The sequence below is a fragment of the Lagenorhynchus albirostris genome, chromosome 9 (genome assembly GCF_949774975.1).
Source record: "Lagenorhynchus albirostris chromosome 9, mLagAlb1.1, whole genome shotgun sequence".
Taxonomy (NCBI): Eukaryota; Metazoa; Chordata; class Mammalia; order Artiodactyla; family Delphinidae; genus Lagenorhynchus; species Lagenorhynchus albirostris.
This window is the reverse complement of record NC_083103.1, coordinates 77394455-77422403: the sequence shown is the minus strand read 5'-3', so window position 1 is coordinate 77422403 and position 27949 is coordinate 77394455. Positions and strand designations below refer to the sequence as shown.

At 37.1% G+C, this 27949-nt stretch overlaps 1 protein-coding gene across 3 annotated transcripts; it reads right to left on the bottom strand.

Moving 5' to 3' along the window:
• Positions 1 to 27: 27 nt before the first annotated feature.
• On the bottom strand, positions 28 to 27885 carry CFAP300 (cilia and flagella associated protein 300). Of its 3 annotated transcripts, XM_060157911.1 has the most exons (7): positions 27776 to 27885; positions 27485 to 27566; positions 15912 to 15987; positions 10467 to 10633; positions 6823 to 6995; positions 1058 to 1124; positions 28 to 156 (listed from the first exon to the last, which is right to left on the bottom strand). In XM_060157911.1, exons 1-7 carry the CDS (start codon positions 27883 to 27885, stop codon positions 28 to 30), a joined length of 804 nt encoding a protein of 267 aa, XP_060013894.1. The 3 variants fall into 3 exon arrangements, with proteins under 3 accessions (XP_060013894.1, XP_060013895.1, XP_060013896.1); XM_060157912.1 differs by lacking the exon at positions 1058 to 1124 and having other exon boundaries at positions 6828 to 6995; XM_060157913.1 differs by lacking the exons at positions 28 to 156; positions 1058 to 1124; positions 10467 to 10633 and having other exon boundaries at positions 6964 to 6995.
• Between the last annotated feature and the right edge of the window lie 64 nt (positions 27886 to 27949).

Sequence of the window (27949 nt, the reverse complement as noted above, 5' to 3'; positions counted from 1 at the left end):
CTAAATATAGATAATCTGAAAAAAACATTAAGACATTTCCCCCACGCCATAACAGTGGTATAAAACATGAACATGACGCATGATAGGATCCACAATAAAGTAAGAAAATGTTTGTTCGTGACTCTTTGTTGAAGGGTAGCACATACCAACAGAATCCTGAAAAAGATAAACTCAAATTATTTAGTATACAACTACATTTAAATAATAATCAACATATTTAGCTATTATATATTTTGTGGTAAAATGTCATGAAACATATATCAAATCTTTGACAATAAATTGGCAGTTAACTACTATTTTAAAATATTTGTGGGCAGCACAGTCTACTTACTATGCTAACAATACATATGTACTATGCAAACATGCATAATTCTTGACCTTAAGGAATTTATAGTCCAAAGTAAATTCTATCTTTGAAAAAAGTCCTAATATTGCAAAAATTTATTTTGCATTTTTCCTCTATCTTTGCTTTTTTCAGAACATGGTCTATAAATACTATGCGGGCTGAGACTATGTTTCTTTTGTTTATCACTGGGCTCTAGTCCCGCACAGTAGCTGATACACAGTAGGTATTCAAAAGATAATTGTTAAATGATTGAATACAGATACTTAGGAACTGCTTCATATGTATTAACAATCTTTTGTGTGATACTAAAATTCAAGTATCAGATTCTGTGATATAAAGACATTTATGTCATTCTTACTTATTTGCCCCCAAATTATCATTTGACAGGCTAAAGAACTGTGTTCTACCTCATCTGAGCCACAGATTTAGCTCTAAAATAAGAAAGAACTATTATTAGACATGGATAACAGAAAAGAAGCCGGGGAAAAATGTTCATACTTTCTCCAAATAAAAGCATACCTTATCAACTTTTAATTTTAACAGAAAACTATTTAGTTTATGTTAACTATGTTCTGTATATACAGGTATATGTTCTGTTAGCTATTCCTCTCTGAGGCTTAACATCGTCCTAGTTGCTATCTCCAGTTATTACAATCCTCTTAATAACAAATAATTAGATGGGTTGGTTGCACATTTCCCCTCAACACTTACATATGCTGTAACTTTAAAGACAGAAGAGGTAATTTGTATTTTCTTGGTTTGAGGATTCTTTCGAACACTAAAATAGGGAGGAAAAGGGAACATTTTAAAATATAACAAGCACTGGCATAATACATTTAAGATGTTGATCCCTTTTAGTATTCAGGTGTTCTTATCCATATATAACATGGAAATACAGAATATCCAATTAAGTAGTTTGAAAAGAATGGCATCTGTGGTTTCATCAAAGGATAGGGCAACGTTAACTGAATTGAAATTGCAAAAAATTGAATTTTACAGTTAGAGGGTTTGAGGTCAGTTTGAGACTCAGATGATGAAAAGACTCCTAGGCCAGAGACAATTACTGGAAAAACGAGAATTGGTTAAAGTCAGACTGAAGTGTAAACAGCCGTAAGGGGTAGATAAAAACATACTAAACTTGAAGAATTAAACAGGCTGAACATAAATGACAGTTCTGCCACTGATTTGTTATTTCACTTTAGGCAAGATTAACCTTTCTGAACCTCAACTTTCTCACATGCAGACTGGGTAGGATATGGTTCCCCTTAGGATTATATGAGAATTAGGTGGAGTAATGTATATGAAAACTATTTATTAAATTATTTATTACTAAATTATATTCTATTAAAATCACTTTCTCTCATAGCTCTCTTTCAGTTACTCTCCCTACAAAAGATAATCTGTAGCAATATATAGTGAGGAAGCAAACTGAGGATTGAGGAAATAAGCTACAGATATATATTTATACATTAATTCATATATAAATATATGCACATATTTATAATGCTTTACAATTTGCAAAATACCTTTATATACTTTACCTCATGTAAAGATCACACAACTCAGTGAGGTAGGCATTATTTTGCCAATTTTACAGATAATAGAAATAGAGCAGTTAAATGATACATTTCAGACATTCCAACTAAAAGTGGTATGTCTGGGAATAGAATTTAGGTGATATAGAGTCCAGTTTTCTTTCCCTACACCTCACCTGTTTATCTTATACCTACTCTAAATTCATATACATCAAAGGTATTGTCCATGTGTTACATGTGAAGGTTAAATTTAAAGGAAGATATCCCTCTTCTTCACTTTATCAGGTAAAAGTACTTCTTTCCCTTCACTACATATGTAAAGAAATGGGGAGAAAGAGAGAGGAGGAGGAAGAAGGGGGACTCTGTGGGAGGGTGTGCATGCATGTGTGTTTGAGCTTGTGCACCTGTTAGAGATGACCAGATGCAAGCCATTTCAGGGTTTAGGGTTCAAGATTCTTAGGCAGTTTTCATCTTTAAAACATTTCATTCAAATTTAAACCCAGGAATCATGCAATTAAATTGATTTCCATATATTTCTATAACATAAGTTGAGGTCATTTTCTTTTATTTCTCTAATGTGTAAGATACACTGCTGGAAAGTTGGAGACTACATTTAAAATTTCATGCTTATCTGAGAGAAGACTATCACCACTACATATAAAACGTTTGCATACACCTGTATGACCACCCAGATCAAAATACAGAACATATCTATGGTTATATCTAATTTTAAATACTGATCTGGAGGTGGTTATATGGGTGTAAACATATATAAAAATTCACTGAACTTATGTACACTACGATTTGTTCAGTTTACTGTATGTAAATTACTCCTCAGTTTAAAAAAAAAGAGCCCCTGTAAAAGTTTGTGCTTATCAAATAAACTTAGAGGAAATTTAGTATTTGATACTTCACATAGTAATCACTTAACACATACAAACACATACCATAGGTGTATTATTTTTAAAAAGAAACTACATTTGTACATTATTAGGAGTTGGTTCCTAATGGAAATAAATCATATTATTCCATTTTATTACTGCTGATCCTGTATTACTGTTACTTTAAAATATCTCTAAGACAATTTGTCTAGTTTTTTATAGGTCAAGCAAAGTATATTATCACCTGTCCTATATCTCATAAGAAAAAAAGAAAAGGAAATGTGAAGTGATATTCATTTGTGCCCTAGGGTGTTCTACTAATAATTGCATTATAACAGATTTTTGGCAGTCACTAATTCACTCTTCAGGTAACCATAGTTTTTAAGGATGCTGGAACATAATTTCCATGTAGTTCTTTTAAAAAGTATGATTGTATTAATGGTTTAGAAATAGTGTAATGATTGGTTTCTTATCAATATCATTTGTGCTAATTTCTGAGCATCAGTCCCATATTGACTCTAAACGTTATGGTGTACAGACCATTCTAACTAACTCTGCTCATTTTAAGACACAAGGGCCCCACCGTTTAATTAGCATCTGAAGGGCATAATCTAAGACTCTCAGTTCAAATCATAAAATCTGGGGCAGATATGTATTTTGGAGAACATCTCCTAAAACTTTGGCAAAAGCATGTGTTTAATGTCTAAAGTAGGAAAGACACAGGCACCATTAGTAACTATAGAATTATTTTTGAGATGCAATGAAACAATTGATCATTTGCTCTCCAAGAAAATGGTTTTGAAGTATTGCCTATGCGATTTAAAGGGACCATAATCCTTGAAAATAAGGCATTTTCCAAAACCTTTAAAAGATGTCTTTTATAGGACTTGTAATAATGGATGAGGGAGAAAATATCTTAAGAATGTTTTTACCTTTTTGTTTGAGTCAGAGACCCCTAAAATCAGGCTCTGTAATGTGCCCTCAATATCTACAAACATAAGGGATGGACTTCTTTGCTAGAATGAATCAGGGACAATGTTTATCTGCAAGTGCAGGTTAGATAATGTAAGGTAGCTACTGCATGTTTAATTAGAAAGATAGCAAACATTTTTCTAAAGCATGTAAAAACACCTAAAACTCAAGTAAAGGAACAGGAAAAAACATCCGTCTTGGTTAAGTTAGCTTGTACAAATGACTTGATTAGATACATGGCTCAGAATTCTGAGAAATTACTGATGATACTTCAAGTTCCACTTGTGCTTCCTCTACTTATACACCCCTTGATAAGTGGTATGTTGAACCAACCTGTATCTTTACCTTAACCAACTGACACAGCATCTGACCCAAATCAGCACGACTAATATTAGAAAAGCCCCATGTAGTGCATATGATAAGCAAACCAACATAGCTCCTAAGGGATTTTGAGGTCATTTAACGCATTCAGTTGCTTTGTGTTGGCACCTAAGCCATCTCAAGCAAATATTTATTCTAATAATTTTCTACTGAAGTTGCTTTGGGAAGACAATTTCACATCCTCTCCTCATTCAGCAAGGAAATTCATAAGCATGCTTAACTTGGATCATCGAGAGAAATATTTAATGGGTCTCAGAGAAAAGTAATGCTGTAACTGGGCTGGTCTCCTTCCCAGTCTCCCCTAGAATGACAGACTTGTGATGCATCGTCCCTGAATTGGGAAAAGACTGCCCCTCTCTTTGCTGGCCCTTGTGGACTTGACTCCATCAAGACGTCCCTGATTGCTCACACCCACACTGACAATTTTTTCTTTTGAACTTCCAGGGTTTTTATTACAGTATAAAGAGCTGTAAATATTTGCCTATAATAACTGAACATTTGATTATATAAAAAAATGTTTACTTATAAAATATTTTAAACAATTACTTTACTATTATTTACTATGTTAACTTGTAATTTCCTTAAGGTCAGAGACTGCCTGATGCCTCCTCTTGCACTCTTTAGTGCTTGGTCGAGTTCAGTGCCCAATGTTAACACTTGCTGGTTGCCTGATTAAGTGATTCCATGGACACAATTCTTATCCTTTCTGTAAGATGTCATGAATTTTGGATACTCATTTTATGAGTGGTCATACTCTTTGAGTCATACTTTTTCTTAGCACCCAAAAAGTATAGAAGAGTATCACAAGTGAGAATTCAGGGAAGGGAATGTTGGAAAAAATAGCAGTTTCTTCAATGTTTAGGTTCTAAAGTTATTTCTATTTCAAATATCTCTAATAGAATCTCTTCCTCTACAGCACATGGTAGTGAGGAATTCCACAGGTTCATGTGGTTGATGAGGTACAACACTGTGGTGGCTGTGGTGTGTGTGTTTGTGTGTGTGTGTGTGGTGTGTGTGTGTGTGTTTAAGGTACACCGAGGAGTATCTAGCAGGAGTGCTAGAAGCAGTCTTGTAAGTTTTCATGAGCTGCAAATGATAAGAACAGAATATGTTTGATGTAGGTATGTGCATGTTATTTCTGAAATTCTGTTTCTATAATTTCTCTTCCAACAATCTTTATGTATTGACACAATAACTTTTTCATAAATATCAGAGACAGATTATAGAAATACTTTTCTGTTTTTAAAACTATATCAAAAATAAACTCAGTAGAATAACTGAATCATGCAGTTTGTTGTATAGCTGTATGACACATGTAATGGATATGAGAATTGAGGTGTTGAGGATAAGTAAAGTAACAATCAAGAGTTTGATGAGAGGGGCTTCCCTGGTGGTGCAGTGGTTGAGGGTCCGCCTGCCGATGCAGGGGACATGGGTTCATGCCCCGGTCTGGGAGGATCACACATGCCGCAGAGCGGCTGGGCCTGTGAGCCATGGCCACTGAGCCTGCACGTCCGGAGCCTGTGCTCCGCAACGGGAGAGGTCACAACAGTGAGAGGCCCGCGTAGCGCAAAAAAGAAAAAAAAAAAAAAGAGTTTGATGAGAATCTAATTCTGTTGTTTTCCTATTAAAGTAAAATTGTGGGGCTTCCCTGATGGCACAGCGGTTAAGAATCCGCCTGCCAATGCAGGGGACACAGGTTCAAGCCCTGGTCCAGGAAGATCCCACATGCCGCGGAGCAACTAAGCCCATGAGCCACAACTACTGAGCCTGCGCTCTAGAGCACGCGAGCCACGACTACTGAGCCTGCGTGCCGCAACTACTGAAGCCTGCGCACCTAGAGCCCGTGCTCCGCAACAAGAGAAGCTACCGCAATGAGAAGCCCGTGCACTCAACAAAGAGTAGCCCCCAGCTGCTGCAACTAGAGAAAGCCTGCACGCAGCAACGAAGACTCAACGCAGCCAAGAATAAAATAAATAAATAAATAAATAAATAAATATTTTTAAAAAAGTAAAATTGTGTAACTAAACTCTGGGAACTTTTGCTTTTACTTGTTCCTATCCCCTTTGCCTATAAAGATGATCCAATATCTTCATCATTGAAAAACCCAACTAAAGAATGTTCACTCCAGTTAAAATAAAAGCATAAATAAAAGATTTGTAAAGTCTTTATCCTCACTTGGTCTTCAAAAAGGAAAAAAAAAAAAAAAGCCCTAGTGGAATACCTAAAACAAATTTAGGATTAATTTTGAAAAGATTAACACTTAGGTGAAAATTCTTCTACCTCTTTAGAACAAAGGTAATAATTTTTTTTACTATTATATTCATCAATATTAGTCAAGCAAGTTCAAACACCCTGAGGGAGCTCATGTCCCCTTGAGATTTAAAAGAAGGCCTAGGGATAAAAGGGAGACCTGGAAGAAGGCAGTTGCTAGTAAGGGATGGAGTGGGTGACAGGTCTGGATGAGAAAACAAGGACAAGAGGCAGCTGAGAGGACTGAGGACTAAAATAGGGTCAGGGAAATCTAGAAATTTTGTAGCCTGGAAGAGAATAAGGAGGCTCTGACGAGGGGGTCAGGGTGGCACTATTTTTACTCACTTTGGTTGTTAATAGATCCACAAATAGTTGCTGGGTAATCCTACCAGAGTTAAATAAATAATTTGCTCTATTAACCAGAGATTTACATATTGTAATCAAGCAACATTACCTCACTAGATCCTTATAGATAAGCTTTGTTGTTTCCAGATATGGATTAAGTACATCTTCATATTGACAAAGGGCTCCACCAAGGCAAAGATGTTTGAAAAGACAAAACAGGAACTCTTCTCTATCTGGTTGGCTGAATACTTCATATTTTTCTGAGTCTTCCACTAGCAAAACCTATGTAAGATGATAAAATTCATCTCAATGTAACATAATTTGAGGTTCTAATTTTTATGTTTTCAAAAGTTCCAGTTTATATGTTTAAAAGTAATTTTAGACCTATTTTCAGAAGCAATCCTGAAGCAATGGAGAAAATGATCTGCGAGACCTGTGCTTATTGTCCCTCCATTCTATCATTTTATCAGGTACAGACAGTGAAAGGAATAAATCTAAACATAAGTCTTCTCTTCTGCTTTCTTTGTTCTAGTTTATATCTTTAGTAATTGTTTCAGTGCTACTGAAATTTTAGAGTTGAGTCACTGTGAATCTCATTTGGAAACAATGGGAGTATAAATAAATGGAGAAACTTCTCCATCCCATAAGGTCCATAGTCTTTGCTTCCATCAAGAGGTTAAACACAAATGGTCATTTTCTAAGCCCTTTCATAGTGTTTGGATTACTATTTTCCTTATGCCCACAGTTACACCATTTTGAACTATTCCGGTAGCTGGAGCCTCATAATCACCTCTTCTTCTGTTCTCCTCTAATAATATCACCTTACACATCACCAAGCTACATGGATGCTTGCTCTCTTGACACCTTGCTACCTCTTTCAGAAAATAGTTTGACTAGGTCTGATGTGGGGGATTTTCTTACACCATTGGGCATTACAGACAATTGCTTAATTTGTTGACTGTAGTGGACATGAACAGGTGATGAATGTATACTACAAAATATATTCCTTTTATTGAATTGCTTATAGCCCATTTACTTGAAAAAAGAATGTGAAATAGCTAATAATAAAATATGGATACAGTAAGATAAAAATAATAAAAGACAAGAGAATGTAACCAAGATATAAAGTGGGAACAGAAAATAAAAACACATAAGGAACTCTACATGGAGAAAAGCTTTAAAAATTGTGCATGACATTTAACATTACCATACACTTAACACAAACATAAATACACATAAGAAACTCTAGATGGAAAAAAGCTGTAAAAATTGTGCATAACACTTAATGCTATCACATAGGTAAAGGAAGGATATATGAGTCATATAACAATCACTGTCTAGCAGTAAGAAGTACACTGTTTATTAGGAAAATTGATTAAACTTCACATTTTATTTACCTCAATCTCAAATGAAAATCATTACAAGGTCATTATATAAGAGGCATTAAAAAGCAATAAACTCTATGGTGTTGTCTATATGTAGTTTACTTATAATGACTTGATGAAAGCTGAAGTTATATGTAGTAAAATGTAAGAGGAAGTGGTCCACAGTTTATTGCTCTCTGTGTGCCACATATAAGACCTGTAACATCTCCTCTCCCTCCCTCCCTCTCTCTCTATAAGGAAATAATGTGATATTAAAACCCAAGTTTGCAGCCACCTAAAGATTTGGCTTAATACAAGGGTGACAAAAGCCCTTAGGGATGAATAGTTTACACATTCCTTACACAAGGACTCATATATTGAATTGATTAGGCTGTGCAATTAAAAATTATAATTAAAAACATTTTTGGAGTGAATGTTAAAACAATAGCATTTTATGTCTGATCTCCCTCTCTATTCACATACAGATCTGTTTAGTTGTGTAGCCCTCAGAGAGGAGATAGGCAATGGTTAATGAGTCCAACTTCTGAGCGGTGGTCAGGAAGGAGGCTATTATCAGAACTTAATCACACAGTGTGCCAACAGAATCTGTGTTGCTACACAATGGGAGGGCCCTTTCTAGTTCAGGCTAAAGCTAAAAGTTATTTATATTTTTTTCAGCCGGAAAGCAACCAAGTTAAAGCCCGCTCTGTTGCCACAGAGCGGCAAAGAACACAAGAGCAAAACATACAGGCAATCAGCAAAAAACACCGAGCCCCGGCCCTTCCTGAATAGAGGTGCTACTCATGGCAATAAATAAGCGGGAGGCAGTTTTGCAGGGTATTCTGGTGAAGAGCAAACCCTCCTTTTATTTTTATTTTTTGGCCGCGCCGCATCCTAGTTCCCCAACCAGGAATCGAAGTCGTGCCCCCTGCATTGGAAGCACGGAGTCTCAACCACCGGACAGCCAGGGAAGTCCCACAATTCCTCCTTTTAAAACGTCATTGCTGGGCTTCCCTGGTGGCGCAGTGGTTCAGAGTTTGTCTGCCGCTGCAGGGGACACGGGTTCCTGCCCCGTTCCAGGAAGATCCCACATTCCGCGGAGCGGCTGGGCCCGTGAGCCATGGCCGCTGAGCCTGCGCGTTCGGAGCCTGTGCTCCGCAATGGGAGAGGCCACAACAGTGAGAGGCCCGCGTAACGCAAACAAACAAACGTCATTGCTGAGGCTCTCTCTGTAGAAGTGATGGTGTAGGAGTGAGTCCTTTTAGGTACTGTCTTAGTGAAGATCAATGTATGGACTGGCTGGATGCTCCCTCGTCCCCTACAGACAAGATTCCTGTGTCCAGAACGATATATCAGTAGCCTCCCTGTTTCATTTCTATCTGCATTTGTAATACATTAGACTTGTACATCTTCCTTCTCTCTTAATGTATAATAATAATAATAATAGTAATTAGTAGTAGTTCATATTATTGAAATCTTACTAAGTGCTGAGTATTCTGTAAAGCACTTTAAATGCATTATGTCACATAATTCTTACATTATTCCTATTTCATATATGAAGAAACTGAAGCTTAGAGAGGTTAAGTATGACAGTTATTAAAGTGACAGAGCCTAGATTTGAACCTACATCTATTTGATAGCCCTAATTTTTGACCGTTTTGTAAATACTCTTTCTCATCAATTAAAATAATAATAATGATGATATTTCATTTTAACAGCATTTCATAAAATGCTTTCTCAACAATTTTAAGAAGAAGGTAGAATGGGCATTTTAATTTCCATATTGTACAGATAAGATCTTGAGGCTCAAGATATTGAATGACTTGCCTAAGGTTATTATTATCTTGTAAATAATAAATCAGGAATTAGGAAAATAATCCATGTCTTCTGATGCCAAGTTCAGTATGCCTCTCATTAAAACAAAAGTTAACTTAGTTAATCAAATGCCTTTTTGATCTCAGCAATGAGGTTAAAAGATTATTTCCCTCCAGGGATGTTTTTAAATATTCATTTGATATGTTAAGAGAAAATATTGAAGAAAAATAGTCATCAATTAAATCGGCCAGAGTTTCTTGACCTCAGCACTACATTTTGGGCCAGATAACTTTGCTGTAGGGACTGTCCTGTGCATGGCATGATGCTTAGCAGCATCCCTGGCCTCTACCCATTAGATGTCAGTAGAAGCCCACTGAGAACTAATGAAATACACACATAATCAAGTTGGTAAGAAAAGTGCCATCCAAGAAGAAACCTACCCGGGTAATGATTATGACTGATCATTATTCATTGATAAGAGGTAATTTATGGGTTTCAGGCAGGCAAAAGTTTTTGACATTAAGCATTTCCTGAAATGAAATTCTATTGTGAAAATTTAAAATTCTGTACTTACTTTTCGTAATTCATCAGAAATAAGGAAGGGATCACAAAAAGAATCTAAACATTTAACAATATGTCCATTCTCTCGTACAATATCTTCATCATATAACGGATTAAAAAATGACATTGAAAGCTGTGTGCAAGGAACGTTTATAGCTTCAATTTTTTTCACTTCAGTTCCTGAATAAAGAGATATAAAAATTAATTTAGTACTCTCAATTATTGCCAAAACAAATATCACTCTGCAGAGATTCTAAGAAGTAATCAAATACAACGTATGTTTTGATATATTTAAAAGACACATTAGTTTAGGGATTTTATTAAATTCTTATTTTGCAGGTTGTTTATTTTTATTAATTATTAAAAGTTGATAACAAAATTTTACCATTTCAGGCCTAGATGAAGGATATGTAAATTAAAAAATACTTGAAAATGAAATATTTATTGTGTAGTAGGAGGTTCTTAGATCAGTTTTAATGTATATATCAGAATTGCCTATAAAACATAGAAATTGCTTCATATGATTTTGGATTTGTATTATGCTTAATAATTCATATTACAAAAATTTTAATTAACATAAGTAAGGATGTTTCTAAAGTCACTGAGGGTATTTTGAAAATGTTTCTCTCCATTTAAAAATTTCTCCCTTGTGATCTCACTTATAGTGTTTATTACAAAAAAAAGGTTTTCCAAATCAAGGTAAATTTCAAACCAGGCCCTAATCAAGTTATTACAAGTGTTAGAGAAATTTGAAATCATAGTGTTCTGTCTATTTTTCTCTTGTAGCTCTAGTTCTTCCCATTTCCACACCAACCCCCCTCCCCCCCCATTTATTTCCTGAATGTGTCTTTCAGGAATGGATTTTCTGTTACTAGAGGTTCTATTAAATTGCAAAAAGACATAAAGATTAAGGTGAATACTTTTATTATTGCCTCAGTGAGTCACTCAATCGGTTTCTCTCCTTTATGCACCTAGATACGCACACGTACTCACTCAGATATAAAGGGGTTCTCCTTGTTCAAAGTTCTAGGACGATTGCAGACTTAGATATGGTGTGTCCTCTCCCCAATATATTTGCTGGATCTCTGACCTGAGAAGCAATTTGAGCTTGAGAAGAGTAATGTTGGTGATTATTTGCACTTCCTTCCTCTGGCTGTCCACCCAGAGTCTTGCTAGGACCTGTCGCTCTCATTCTGATCCTGAGCTGAGCTAGTGTGGAGGCAAGAAGAATGCCTGGAGCCAAGAACTGTGCATGCCTCAGTTATTGCAAAAGATATGCTGCTAAGAAAAGCTCCTTTTGTTCTAGAAGCAAAATCCTTTGGAAGATTAAAGTAAAAAGAAGACCCTAGAAAATGACAGAGTAGGTCTGAGTAATATTGGAAGACCAAAGAACAAGAGCCGTATAAAGCCAGACAATTTTCAAAGATGGGTTGTTGGCCATAGGATGAGGGACTGACATTGGGCAACATGCCATTTTAATAAATCTACCCTAGGTCTGATTTGGGGAGTGGCAGGAGGGTGTGGATGGTGAGAGAAGGTAATTGAATTTAAACCACTTAATCTGAAACATAGAAACAGAATTTGCTGTGGACTGAATTGTGTCCCTCCAAAATTCATATGTTAAAGCCCTAACCCCCAAAGTGATGGTATTTTGAGATGGAGTCTTTGGGGAAGTAATTAGGGTTAGATGAGGTCATGGCTGGGGTTAGGAGGACCTCAACATATGAATTTTGAAGGGACACAATCCAGTCCACAGCCTTCTGCTCCTGGACCCCCAAATTCATGTCCTTCTCACATGAAAAATACATTGATTCTATCCCAACAGCCCCAAAAGTCTTAACTCATTCCAGCATCAACCCTAAAGTCTAAAGTCCAAAGTCTCATCTAAATATCATCTAAATCAGATATGGGTGAGAGTTGAGGTACAATTCATCCTGAGGCAAAATTCCTCTCCAGCTAAGAACCTGCAAAACAAGACAAGTTACATGCTTCCAAAATACAGTGGTGAGATAGGCATAGGATAGACGTTTACATTCCAAAAGGGAGAAATAGGAAAGAAGATAGGGGTGATGGTCCCAAGCAAGCCTAGAACTTGGCAAGGCAAATTCCATTAGACTTTAAGCCTCAAGAATAATCCTCTTTGGTTCAATGTTCTGCTTTCCATACCTACTGGGGCGGTTCTTCCTCCAAGGAAGTGTGCTGTTGAAACTGAGGGGGTGACCCTGATGATCTCTAAATTGCCTTCTCAGTCCTTCTCTTTTCTTGAAGAATAGCACATGCTTACAGTTGAGTGGCTCCATGGTCTGGGCCTGTAGGATCTAAAAAGTCTGATAGCCTTCATTTTGTCTCATTTTTTTCTGTCCCCTTTAGTTCAAGCTGGCAGTGTCTTTGCTGGTACAATCCCATCTCTATATCTGGCTTCTGCTGAAATGGCTGATTAAGCCAATAAGTTGCACCCATGATCTCTTTATCAAATGGTTGCTCAAGGACACACTTAGTGTTCTCTTCAGAACAAGCTTTCTCATTTTCTGCAATATGGATATGCTGAGAATTTTCCAAATCTTCAAGTTCTGGTTCCGTTCCGCTTAACAATTCCTTCTTCAATTCATCTCTCTCCTTCCATATTTTACTATAACCATTCAGGAGGAAACAAGCCACTCCATCAATACTTTGCTTAGAAATCTCCTCAGCAAATATTAATTTTACCACTTACAAGTTCTATTTTCCACAAAAGCACTAGAACACAGTTCAGCCAAGTTCTCTGCCATTTTATAACAAGGACTGCTTTCCTTCCAGTTTCGAATGCCATGTTCCTCATTTCCATCTGAGACCTCACCAGAATCAACCTTAACATCCATATTCTAGCATGCACCTCAAGACTCTTACAGACTATAACCATTACACAATTTCAATGCTACTTCCACATTTTTAGGTATTTTTACAGAAGCACTCCACTTGGTACCAAAATCTGTATTAGTCTGCTTGGGCTGCTATCACAAAATACTATAGACTGGGTAGTTTAAACAACAGACATTTATTTTTCCACAGTTCTATAGGGTGGGAAGTCTAGAATCAAGATGTCAGCTGATTTAGTTCCTGGTGAGGACTCTCTTCCTGGCTTGCAAATGGCTGCCTTCTAGCTGTGTCCACATGTGACAGACTCTTATAAGAACACTAATCCCATCATGAGGGCCTCTCAAGACCTTATCTAAACCTGAAATCTCCCAAAGACCTCATCTCCAAATACTGTCACATCAGGAGTTAAGGCTTCAATATAAGAATTTGGGAGGGGACACAATCCAGTGCATAGCACACACTCTCTGTTATGTAGAAATTTGGTTAAATTGTGTCTCCAGCATTTATAAGTTTTACAATGCATCACTAAGATCACACAGAAAGTTAAGAATGTATTGTTTTTTCCCCCTCAATACTAGCATTACAATACACTGGATAGCTCCTTTTTATTTAGTGTCCAAGTTGGTGCTTTTCTGGAAACCCCGTTAATGTGGAAGTGACAGAGGCAAGATGAGTTCTAGAGCCTGGATTTGAATCTCAACTCCACCTGGCCAGCTATGTAAAACTGCACAAGTTATTTAGCTCATGCCTCTGACCCCTCATTTTTGAAATAGGAACATACAATAATACCTCTCTCAGAGTTGTTTTGAGAATTAAAGGAGGTAAATGTGCATAATGCCCTTAGCTGAGCACATAGGAAGCACCCATTACACGTCAGCCAAAGAAGGGCAAAGTATGTCTAAAAGAAGGGGGCCGTGGCAGCTGGCTGAAAGGATATATCAGCACCAACAATTGGCAACGTAGGCAGTGTAGCCAGTAGTGAAGGAGATTCCATCATCATTCTCTTTAAACCTGGTTCACTTGCTTGAAAAATGTCTTTTCTCTCATTAAACAAAAGCTATTTCTTATGCTTATAAAGGCCCCTAGAGTAAAATTAGAGAGAAGATGACCGATATATGAGAAAAAGAAGAAGAAAAGCAAATAGGAGGAGATTAAAAACAAGTTAATGGAAGAGTACAAGCAATCCACTAGAAACTTCTGTTCCTGAAATGGAGTGCTACCTCTTCTTCTATTTTTCAGAGTACTTCTAATTGGTTCTGTCAAGTACATGTGGAATTTTAGAACGTTTCTTTTTGCAGTGCCATTTACAAAAATTAGAAAAAAGTCAGTGCTGTTTTGTGAAGTATGTACCAAAATGGGGGAAGGTAGAATGCCTATTTCAATGAACGTTATCTTTTGTAAATGAGTTTACTGAAGTTATTGTAAACATGGTTTGTAAACACTATGATACGTGACTCTGATTATTTCCTTTTGAAGATTTGGAAATGGTAAATATATTTGCTTAGGTACTCAGTTTAACTTTGTAAGTAGTCTGAAGATCACACTGTACTAACATTTTGTTCTATAAATTTTGCAGTGGTCTTTAGCCAAAATCAATAAAATTTGACCTACTAAGTCCAACATCATGAACTGTTTGTAAACTTGTGCTTGACTAATACTTCATGAAAAGTTATTTTTGTGTAAGGCCACTAGAGTTCCATGAAAATACGTTGTAAGAATTTACCAAAACAACCCCATCGAATTTAAAATCAACTTACATTTTCTTGAGCACATATTCACATTACCAACCAGATTCTTCTTCTAATTGGAATGATAACTTATTCTGTTAAGAGGGCTCAACCTAAATTTTCAAATACAGTGTTCATGTTTCTGTTTTCAAAATAGTTTTCTGTTAACTCTAATTTATTCCTTGACCTGAGAGTTATTTAAGAGATTTGAGTGTTATTAAGTGTTTAAATGTTTGGGTAATTTTCTTTAAAGATTTCTAGCTGTGTTTCAACGTACTATGAAAATATTATCTATATGAAGTTCTCCTTTTGAGAATTTAAGACTCTCTCCTCCATGATTTAATATATTATTTTTAAAGACTGTTCCATGGTGGCTGCCAGAAATTCATTCCCCTGACCCAGCTGAGATTTTGCCCACGCATCCACACATCTGTGGAATCTTACCTGAGCTTTTCCCACTGGGTAGAATTGACCAATCCCTTCCTTTTGCTCCCATTGCTATGTTAGCACCTTTGATACACTATTGCACATATTTTAAAATATATCAGTGAGTTCCTTGAGTACACATTTTCTCTTACTCACCTTTATGTTCCCTGCATCTGTCAGAGTCCATGAAAGGTGCACAATAAATACTTTCCAAACAAATGTAAAGAGTGAAAAGTTGCTCTTAAGTGTTAAGCTAGGATAGCAGCAGTGCACTACCAGGAGAATGATGCAAGGCAGGCCTGGCACAGTTGATAATATTTGACTTTGATGTTGTCAAGCAAATGAGTCATTATTCACAATTTATATTTTAATAATGAAAATTCCTGAGGTAAAATTTTGTTATAATAGTAAAATAGTAATCTGAAGAGATGAAAATAAATTTTGTTTACCTAATGTAATCCACTGTCCAGAAGAATCTGAAAGTAACTTCAAATTGGGAATAACATTTGGATCTTTAAAAAAAGCCTAAAATACAAATTTGAGGGGAACAAGTTAGATATATTATTATAAACAGTAATAAGAATTAACTTCTTAAATAACTATAGTAAAATCTCATTTAATTTAAATTGGGGAAGGATAATTTTAAATTGCTAAAATGTCTTAAGCAATAAATGTTTCATAAAGAAATGAAGTTCTGTTACCTTCAAGTTGGAACAGTATGAACAATACTGTTATGTCCAAGTAGATACCTTTGGGACTAATTTAATAAATAGAAAGTAATGATTTACAGTGAAAAGTAAGAGGTTATATAATGTTTGAAAATTTTGTTTTCTTTCAACCTTGTTCTCCCAATTAGCTGATGTAAGTAATCACTGCTTCCACTCTCCCCAACTAAATCTAAATCTAATTGTCAATTTAATTCTATCCAAGGGGCACATAGAAAAGTGATAAATTTCACTTCTTTTTAAAATTTTTTTAATATTTTTACACAGCAGGTTCTTATAAGTCATCCATTTTATACACATCAGTGTATACATGTCAGTCCAATTCTCCCAATTCATCACATCACCACCCCAAACCCCCACTGCTTTCCCCGCTTGGTGTCCATACGTTTGTTCTCTACATTTGTGTCTCTATTTCTGCCCTGCAAACCAGTTCATCTGTACCATTTTCTAAGTTCCACATATATGTGTTAATATATGATATTTGTTTTTCTCTTTCTGACTTACTTCACTCTGTATGACGGTCTCTAGATGCATCCACATCTCTACAAATGACCCAATTTCGTTCCTTTTCATGGCCGAGTAATATTCCATTGTATATATATACCACATCTTCTTTATCCATTCGTCTGTCAATAGGCATTTAGGTTGCTTCCATGACCTGACTATTGTAAATAGTGCTGCAATGAACATTGGGGAGCATGTGTCTTTTTGAATTATGGTTTTCTCTGGGTATATGCCCAGTAGTGGGATTGCTGGGTCATATGGTAATTCTATTTTTAGATTTTTAAGGAACCTTCATATTGTTCTCCATAGTGGCTGTATCAATTTACATTCCCACCAACAGTGCAAGAGGGTTCCCTTTTCTCCACACCCCCTCCAGCATTTGTTGTTTGTAGATTTTCTGATGATGCCCATTCTAACTGGTGTGAGGTGAGACCTCATTGTAGTTTTGATTTGCATTTCTCTAATAATTAATGATGTTGAGCAGCTTCTCATGTGCTTCTTGGTCATCTGTATATCTTCTTTGGAGAAATGTCTATTTAGGTCTTCTGCCCATTTTTGGATTGGGTTGTTTGTTTTTTTAATATTGAGTTGCATGAGCTGTTTCTATATTTTGGAGATTAATCCTTTGTCTGTTGATTCGTTTGCAAATATTTTCTCCCATTCTGAGGGTTGTCTTTTCGTCTTGTTTATGGTTTCCTTTACTGTGCAAAAGCTTTTAAGTTTCATTAGGTCCCATTTGTTTATTTTTGTTTTTATTTCCATTACTATAGGAGGTGGATCAAAAAAGATCTTGCTGTGATTTATGTCAAAGTGTGTTCTTCCTATGTTTTCCTCTAAGAGTTTTATAGTGTCCAGTCTTACAGCTAGGTCTGTAATGCATTTTGAGTTTATCTTTGTGTATGGTGTTAGGGAGTATTCTAATTTCATTCTTTTACATGTAGCTGTCCAGTTTTCCCAGCACCACTTAAGTAAGTAATCACTGCTTCCACTCTCCCCAACTAAATCTAAATCTAAACGTAATTGTCAATATAATTCTATCCAAGGGCACATAGAAAAGTGATAAATTTCACTTCTTAAAAAATGAAAACTTTCTGTATGGCAAAAGAAATAAAAGTAGCCAAGAGTTTTATTTCCAGGCACCAGCAGTTGACTCTGGCTGAAAAGATCTGAAGAGAAACTTATTAAAAGTATCTTAGGCAGTCTACTGCCTAATTATCAGGAGATGTAGAGAATCAGGTTAAGTGGGTTAAGTGCTGGGCCCTCAGAATAACACAAAATCATATGTAGAACTGCCCTGATGAGGAAACAGTCATCCTTGCTATAGTCCCATCAAGCACTAAAAAGAGCTACCATGATCCTTTCCTCACCAAGGCTACTGCTGTTCCAGGACTGCCCTAACTGAAAGCTGGATGCCTTTGCCACCACCTTTGCCATAAAAATTCAGGATTCTGTGTGTACCTCTTTCCTTAAGTTGCTCACTTTTCAAAAACTTGTTTTGCACTGATAAATCTGGTTGGTAGCCCTAGATCCCAGGTTTGTGCTCTGAGTGCAAAAGAGGCAAGTATTACACAGTGAAGGAAACCATCAACAAAATGAAAAGGCAACCTACTGAACAGGCAAAATATTTGCAAATCATATATCTGATAAGGGGTTAATATCCAAAGTACATAAGGAACTCATACAGCTCAATAACAACAAAAAAACTCCTAAAAATCTGTTTAAAAAATGGGCAGAGAATCTGAATAGACATTTTTCCAAAGAAGACAAACAGATGGTGAACAGGCACATGAAAAGATGCTCAACATTAATCATCAGGGAAATGCAAATCAAAACCACAATGAGGTATCACTTCACACCTGTTAGAATAGCTATCAACAAAAAGACAAGAAATAACAAGTGTTAGCAAGGATGTGAAGAAAAGGGAACCCTCATGCACTGTTGGTGGGAATGTGAATTTGTGCATCTACTACGGAAAACAGTATGGAGCTTCCTCAAAAAATAAAAAAATAGAACTACCATATTATCCAGCAACTCCACTTCTGAGTATTTATCCAAAGAATACAAAACTCTAATTCAAAAAGCTATAGGGACTTCCCTGGCGGTCTAGTGGTTAAGACTTCACCTTCCAATGCAGGGGGTGTGGGTTCGATCCCTGGTCGGGGAACTAAGATACCACATGCCTCAGGGCCAAAAAACCAAAACATAAAACAGAAGCAATATGGTAACAAATTCAATAAAGACTTTAAAAATGGTCCACATCAAAAAAGCTATATGCATCCCTATTTGATGGCAGCATTATTCACAATAGCCAAGATATGGAAACAACCTAAATGACCTAAATGTCCATAGGTGAATGAATGGATAAAGAAGTTGTGGTGTACACACACACACACACACACACACACACACACACACACACACACACAGGAATACTACTTAGTCATAAAAAAGAATGAAAACTTGCCATTTGCAACAACATAGATGGACCTTGAGGGTATTATGTTAAATGAAATGTCAGACAGAGAAAGACAAATACTCCATCGTTTCACTTATATGTAGAATCTAAAAAAACAGAACAAACCAAACCAAACAAATAGATACAGAAAGCACACTGGTTGTTGCCAGAGAGAAGGGCTGGGAGGTGAATGAAACGGGTGAAGGGGTTGAAGAGGTACAAACTTCCAGTTACAAAATAAGTAAGTTATAGGTATGTAATGGACAGCATGGTGACTATAATTAATAATACTGTACTGCATATATATATATATATATATAAAAATATATATATATATATTTTTGATGGCACACGGGCCTCTCACTGTTGTGGCCTTTCCCATTGTGGAGCACAGGCTCCGGATGTGCAGGCTCAGCGGCCATGGCTCATGGGCCCAGCCACTCTGCGGCATGTGGGATCTTCCCGGACAGGGGCACGAACCCGTGTCCCCTGCATCGGCAGGCAGACTCTCAACCACTGCGCCACCAGGGAAGCCCTGTACTGCATATTTGAAAATTGCTAAGAGAATAAAATTTAAAAGTTCTCATCACAAGAAATTTTGTAACTCTGTATGGTGACAGATGATAACTAGACTTACTGTGGTGATCATTTCGCAGTACATACTAATATCAAATCATTATGTTGTATACCTGAAACTAATATAATATCATGTCAATTATACCTAAAAACAGGCAAGTGTTTTGGATTCCACTTCGGACTTCCTAAAAAATGAAAGGTGGAAATCACTCCAAATCACATGTATGTTCAAGAAGTGTTGGGCAGTCAGAAAACATAATGATGTCCATGATGAGTAGTAAAGAAAAAAAAAAACAATAGACTGGGAGGAAATATTTGCAACAAATATGATTTAAAAGGTGGGGGAGGGGACCTCCCTGGTGGTGCAATGGTTAAGAATCCACCTGCCAGTGCAGGGGACACGGGTTCAAACCCTGGTCCAGGAAGATCGCACATGCAGTGAAGCAACTCAGCCCGTGCGCCACAACTACTGAGCCTGCGCTCTAGAGCCCGCGAGCCACAACTACTGAGCCCACGTGCCACAACTACTGAAGCCTGCGTGCCTAGAGCCCGTGCTTTGCAACAAGAGAAACCACTGCAATGAGAAGCCAGCGCGCCACAACAAAGAGTAGCTCCTGCTTGCCACAACTAGAGAAAGCCCGTGCAGCAATGAAGACCCAACGCAGCCAAAAATAAATTAAAAAAAAAAAAAAAAAAGGTGGGGGAGGATGACATCAATGGCTTAAAAAAAGCCCAATATTTATAAGAAAAACTGACAGCCTGATTTAAACATAGCCAAAGGCTACAGAAAGTCATGTAAAAATTACAAATAGCCAATAAACTTATGAAAAGATGCTCAACTTCAAGAGCAGTGAGAGAAATGAAAATAAAAACCAGAAGATATCATTTTTACTCATTATATTGGCAAGATTTTAAAAGACTAGTAACAGACTTCCCTGGTGGTCAAGTGGTTAAGACTCCGTGCTTCCACTGCAGGGGACACGGGTTTGACCCCTGGTTGGGGAACTAAGATCCCACATGCTGCACAGTGCAGCCAAAAAGATAAAAAAAATAAAAAGAGTTTTGGTCAGAGTACCAGAAGATACGCACTCTTACATACTGCTGGTGGAAGTGTGAATTTTTACCACCTTTGGGGAAGTATTGGATACTATCTTGAACTTTAAAAACATGTATAGCTTATGAGCCAAGAAATTCCTCTTTTATGTGTGTGTCATATAAAAATGAAACCACCAATAGATAAGATTTATGTGCAAGGAATTTTTTTAATAGTATTGTTTGTGGTGTCAAAACCTGGAAACTTCAGTGCCCATCAGTAGAATGACTGAATAAAATGGCTGAATAATAATAAAATAAAAGTGGTTGAACACAGTATATCTATGCTAGATGGTATGCAGTTATTGAAAAGAAAGTATTAGAATAGAATGTAAGCTCCATATCCTTTTTTTCTTATTCACTGCTATATCCCCAGGGCCTGGCATTTAGCAGTTACTCAATAAACGTTTACTGTATCGAATTTGAAGGAAAGCCGTAAGTATTTTGAGTAAAAAGAGTAGTTTAAAAGTAATATGTTTGAAAAAACAAAACAAAATAAAACCTCTATTTATATGAACATAAACAAAAGTATGGAAGTATATATACCAAACATTAACAAGTCACCTAAGAAGTGGTGGTTGTGTAGGCTTGTGGGAAGAGAGGGGTTGAGAGGGTTGGATTTGATAAAGATTGTTGACTCTTTGTTCTTTGTTGTTTAGATTGCTGCAGTAAATATTTATCTTATTCTGACACTCCCTTTAAGCTGTCACTCTCTTTTCCTAAATAGCTTTTTGAAAGAGGAGTCTATCTTGTTTCACTTCTCTGTCTACCAGTTATTCTTCTGTATCTGGCTCTTGCTCCCATCACTCAATTGAAAGTACACTTGACATCACAATTCCAAAAATCAAATGGACGCAGTCCCTGCTCTCATAGAGTTTACAGACTAAAAGGGAAGATATTAAGTAACACGCTATGAGTGTTATGAAGAAATGCAGGATGCTATAATGCGAGTATGTAATAGGTAGATCTACTCTACTGGTTTTGGGAAGAAAGGTTAATGCAGAAAGAACATTTAGGTTTAGATCTAAAAGGTGAGTAGGAGTCAGCTGGGCAAAAGGTATACTGGTAAATTCTTAACAAATTCTTAAATACCCCTTCCTCCCAGCCAAAAGCCCTGATTTGTAGCACTTGCTGATTTCCAGGGTGGATTTCAAGTTGCCAAAAGCTTAACAACCAGCAAAGCTTCCTGAAAATTTAGCAGTTAGGCTGTCCTGAGCTGGTTCCAGCATGACACTGGCAAGACTATTTTTCAAGATGAAGAAAATGTCAAGTCTGTAAGGGGAGAATGGAAGGGGGACTTCCCACTGAAGGCAAGTAATGAGGTTCAGTGTGACCAGAGTTGATGGGCTGATGGTCTGATGAGGTTGGGGAGTTAAATAGGACCTTGTAGGTCAAATCAAAATTTTTTATCTTAATCTAATATTGATCTAGATTGATCAGTATTTTGAGCTTAAGGGCAGTTGGAAGACCCTGAAGAGATGTAAACAGAGGAAAGATGTGATTAGAGTCATATTTTTAAAAGCTCATTCCTGCTGCAATGTGGAGATGAATTGAGGGGCTGTAAAGAGACTGATTAGGAGGGATGGTACTACTGTAATCCAGAAAGGTCTGATGTTCCCATGAGAATGCTATCATGTCAAAATGATAGCAAGTGGGAGGGAGAGAAGTGGATGGATTCAATGAATATTTAGAAGAAGGGACAAAGGGAGAAGGAGGAATCAAAGATGACTCTTACAATTTTTGCATGAATAATAAGGCAGAATGAATGTTGTTTAATGAGAGGCAAAAGTGGAGAGGACCAGGTATGTAGGTGAAAATTAGTACATTCAACAAATATTTGTGAATGTCTACATTATGCCAAGCAAGACAAAGTCTCTGTTCTCATGTCTCCACATTCTAATGGTGGAGGTTAAAGGTAAACAATTTACAGGTATCATATATGCCCAATTACAAAAGTCTTCCCCCAAATTATTCTTCAGAAAAAAGGGAAGTTGCCTTATAACTTTAAAAAGTCAAATAAAGAGTGTTTGTGCAATTGTTTTAATTTATGTAATACATATCTTGAAAAGATACACATATGCTGGAATTAACCCCAATTAATACTCGTTCTGAATGCTTTTTAGAGGTCTTCTGAAGAACCAGCAAAAGGGGGAATTTAATTCAGTTTTAGTAATTATCCCTGGGGGGTATCCACTTACAATTACATTTTAAATGTCATAATGAAAGGAAGTAGGTTAAGTGGCCTGCAGTGAATTGGCCTGGAGCCAATGGAAATAAGTCTTCATAAAGGCCCCTCAAAGCAACAGTTGTTATTGAAATCACAATTATATACCTGAAGAATGAATTTTTTTAAAGAAAACAAAAAACCCTGCCCTAATGCGTACAAATGGTATTTTGCGTTATAGAATTTCCAGTGAGACATTAGAAGGGATTCTCTGAATCTCAGATAGCTTTAGGAAAGCTGATATCCTTTGGAAAAATATTTGATTCACAAACTAGTTCCAGTGATAACAAAGATACTGATGTCAAATGCATGTGAAGATTTGCATAAACTTGTTTCATAAAATGTTAGAGTAGAAACATATTTCTAAACTAATATTTTATATAACACAGTTTAAATGTATGTTTATTATATGTCACAAATATGAAATATAAGTAGATGTTTGACTTTATCATCTATCTGGCAGACTGCTGATTTCTGATCCAATATCAAATCTCTCCTTCTTCCTTAAGGAATCCCAATTTTATTTGGGACAGCAATGTGCTCAGCTAAACATTTGCAGTTCCTAGCAGTCTCTGTGGTATGTGGTCCTGAGATGTAAGCAGAGTCTGCTCATGAGATATAATGTGTTGTGCGGATCTTCAGAAAACTCTGTAAATTAAGGAGGTCCCTTGCAGGACATATGGAAGATTCCTGTCATTATCCCTAGTCCATGGTGAGGATGCCAACACTATATACTAAGCCCAGAGCTTTCTCTTGAGACTCAAAGTGAGATAATATATTGACCTATCTAGGATATTTCCACTTGTATGCACCTCAAATTTAGCATGCCTGAAACTGAATTCATTTTCATTATATACTCTTTTCCACTTTCTGTGTATTTAAATTGGCCACTCTAATCAACCAAATCAAAAACTTGGTCATCCTACATGTTGCCCTTTGCCTAACTCTCAATTATCTTATCAGCCCTTGAGTACTACGTTTCTCATAAACGTCTCTCCAGGCTATCCCGGTGCCCCTGTCTTAATTCAGGGTATCACCATATACTGTCTGGAGGATAACAGTTTCCAATTTGTTCTCACTGCTTCCAGACTCAGTCCTAACAATCTACCTTCCATACTTCTGCCAGGTGATCTCAGTACTTTAAATATTACTGTCTTGCTGAAAACCTTTCAGCAACTCCTCAGCAGCTAAAGTCTAAACTCCTTGTATGGCACATAAAGTCTTATACAATATCATCCCACCCATCTGTCTAAAATAATCCCACTTTGTCTACCTGACAAAGTCCTACTCATCTTTCAGGCCCTAGCTCAAGTGCCCTGTCTTTTGGAAACCCTCCTTTAACCACCTCAGTCAAAAATGACCACTTTCTCTTTTGTGCCACTACAGTACCTTGTGCATGTTATGTTTTATATCACTTCTCATTCTGCAATGCAATTTTTGGTCTGTTTCCTTCTCTTTAACTGTGTATTGTTCATCTGTACAGACTTAGGAACTAAAGAAATATTTGCTGGATGAATATTTCCTTCCTTCCTTCCATCCACTTACTACCTCACAAATAAACTTTTGGAACATAATTTGTTTTTAAGTTGAAAGGGAAAATTCATAATCTGGAATCCTAGTTTAAGCAGTACCCTTTGTTCAGTTATAGTTTTTGTAGTAGAAATGAAATGGAAGTTGGAGTCAAAGGCCTGGGTTTTGCCATTTGCTGGGCAAGCTTGCACAAATTATTTAACCATTCTGAGCTTCAGTTTCCTCAGCTGTAAAACGGGGGTCAAAACACCAAATTTACCAGATTGTTGTAAAGATTAGTGAGAAATGGATAAAAAGTGCTGAAAGCTGAATCTGGCACACAGGAGTCACTACTGCTTTGGGAAAACACTTTGTAAAGTAGTATACAAATGTTAATAACAATAACAGCACTTATTATGAGCCAGGCATTTTGCTAAATATTTTATATGATTCATTGAATCTTCATAATAATCCCATCAGATATTCAGCATTATTTTCATTTTCAAAAAGACAAGCACTGTGATCATTTTGCAGAAAAGTAAACAGAGGCTGAAGAAGGTTAAGTAACTTGCCCAATGTCATACAGCCAGCAAGTGGCAAGAGTTGGAATTTGAACAGAGACAGCTAACTTGAGGCCAAATGAGCGGGGGATCCAGGTTTTGTAGGGCTCTAAGCATAAATGATTTTAGGGACTCTAAGAATACAAAACATCTGCTTTTGAAAAACTCCAAAAACATGTGAACATACTGCTGGAGTATCTCTGAGTTCCTTGGAAGGGGATTCTCTAAGTGAGGAGCTTTAGCTAGTGAGGGGCCCTGAAGATTCATTAGCTTCAAGGTAAATCTCCTTCTGGGCCATGCTCTTAGCCACAGTGCTTTATTTCCTCCAAATTAGTTACATGAGTAAAAATAATGATTGTATGAATACAGTTCTTTAAATTGAAATATGGGAATAATACTGTCTACCTCACAGGAAAAAATTAGGATAAATAAACATGAAGATATTGAAAATTAGTTTGAAAAAAATTGCCTGCTATTTGGAAATTTGTTGTGCTTTATGGATGAATTTTGATTTTGTTGAAGAACTTTGTGTCTATTAAAACTCAAATTAATTCTACACCCTTCTCTATGAAATTTTTGACACCAATGACCCTCCAATTGAGTGATCTTTTGTTTTCCTTGTGCCTAGGGCACCTTATATATCCTCCAGTATAGAAATTATTTTGTCTTGTAGAGAGTTCTTTACATTTCTAGCTTCCAAAACTGTACACATCACTTACAAGCTGGGATCAGGTCTCTTCATCTTTTTAATACCTCCCAGCAGGGATACAGTAAGTATCCAACAAATATTTATTGAGTAAATGGCTTATATTAAAAATTGTACAGCACTCTAAAATTCAGCAAATTAAAATCCTGATCTCCTTTTAAAAAAATATTAATTTGAGAGCCAGTACTGGCATAAATGAAAAATATTAAAAACTATACAAATCTTACCATGAATATTTGAGAAATGTCACTAATGCCATCATCAGTGGCATATTATATTAACATTATAACACTAACTTAGGTAAAGGGAAATAGACATTTAACCAATTTACCCTCTGTTCAGGGTTGAAGAGTATTCCACCCTCAACCCTCTACCCAAAATTCATGTCCTTCTTGGAACCTCAGAAAGTGACCTTAGTTGGAAACAGGGTTGTTGCAGATAAAATTAGTTAAAATGAGGTTATACTGGAGTAGGGTGGGCTCTTAATTCGAAATGACTGGTGTTGTTATAAAAAGAGAAGAGACACAGTCATGGACACATGATGAGAGAGCGCTACGGGACTTTGACAGAGGTAGAGATTCAAGTTCTGCAAGCCAAGGAGTGCCAAGGACTGCTGGCAACCATGAGAAGCTAGGAAGAGGTAAGGAAGGATTTGTCCCTATAGATTTCAGAGAGAGCATAACCCTGCTTTTGGACTTCTAGCCTGCAAAACTGTAAGACAATACATTTCTGTTGTTTTAAGCCACCCAATTTGCGGTACTTTGCTACAGCAGCCCTGGGAAACTAATTTCCCTCACAGTAAATATTTTGGTTTCTTAACTAGGCTAATATTTTCTTCACTGCACTATCATTCTGTATGAGATGATCTGATTTTTTTATTTGTTGGCAGTCTTGCCACGGGTCTGTAAGATCCTTGAAAGCCAGGCTCCTGTCTGTCTTGTTCCTTCTAGCAACCCCACCACTTGACAGAATTCCTAGCACATGGTAGCTCTCAGGAAGTGTTTGTGAATAAGTAAATAAACTATGTCAACTATGCTACAGTCAATGCCTGAAGGGCATGAATGGCAAAAATAATATCACAAACCATAACAGTATTTTCCATTTAATTGAGGATTAAAAAACTTCAGGATTTTCAACAACGTGAATGAAATTTAACAAACACACCAGAATTTGCACCTTCAAATGAGTTTTTCCCTTTTCAAAGCAGCTACCTTTACCAGCTAAAGACTTATTCCAATAACTCTGCCACTGCTTAAGACTTTTTCTGGAATTCTTCATTGGAACTGCTAATAGAGCCTGTACTCACAGGGTAGACTTGATTTCGAGAAACAACCAGAAGTACTTTGAAGCTAACCCTAGTAAATAAAGCTGGTGATAAAGCTGGATAATATTAGGTGTACCTACTAAAAGAGAGACCCAATTTTCTAGCGAGAGATTGACTTTTCAAAATAGAAAAGTTCTATATGGCAGGATACTGAAGATGAGCTAATTTATGGTGATACGAAATATAAAAGTTCCTCTTAAAACTGATCATTTGAACCTTTTTATTATTCTCAAACTCCAAGAAAACGACGTCATTAAGTAATGGCGTCTTCACAAGAATTTATGCCGAAGTGGGAAAAAATGTAAAATCAGCAGTGGTCCAAGGGACTCTCCAACCCCCATACCAACCATAACGAAATCATCCTTCCGATAAACCTGAAACGTCTGGTCAAATCCGAACGCCTGCGCCTTGATTCTACCCAGCATGGACCTGGGGCAGAGAAGAGAAAGACAGTCGTCTTGGGGTAGCATCCTCTGGGGGAGCACATTCAGCCCGTCCCACCCACGAAGTCCGCCCCTCGCCCCTGTTACTGCTGCCTCCCGGTTTCACTCAGGAAGGGGCCGCCTCGCCGCCCGACCCGCGTCTCCGCAGGCGCGAAGACCGAGGGGCTCTTCTCTTCCTGCCCCTCGGCCTCTCACCACTGGCGGAGCCGGCTGGTGGTCTCCGGCGTGCTCAGAGACTTGAAGGTTTTCTGAGGCAGGAATCTGAAGTAGTAGCTGCCCAAAGGCACCAGCTCCCCAGCCGCCATCTCTGTATTGGCTGCGCGGAGCGACGGTCGTTTCCATAGCAACGCGGGGGTGGTTTCCATAGCA

What these genes read in the sequence shown, in the direction of transcription:
- CFAP300 (XM_060157911.1), bottom strand. Translation starts at nt 27,885, where the DNA reads ATGGCGGCTGGGGAGCTGGTGCCTTTGGGCAGCTACTACTTCAGATTC. An exon ending in ACCAGCCGGCTCCGCCAGTG is followed by an intron (nt 27,567 to 27,775) that starts GTGAGAGGCCGA and finishes TCTCTGCCCCAG; the next exon opens with GTCCATGCTGGGTAGAATCA. An exon ending in TCTTTAAAGTTACAGCATAT is followed by an intron (nt 157 to 1,057) that starts GTAAGTGTTGAG and finishes TATCTTTTTCAG; the next exon opens with GATTCTGTTGGTATGTGCTA.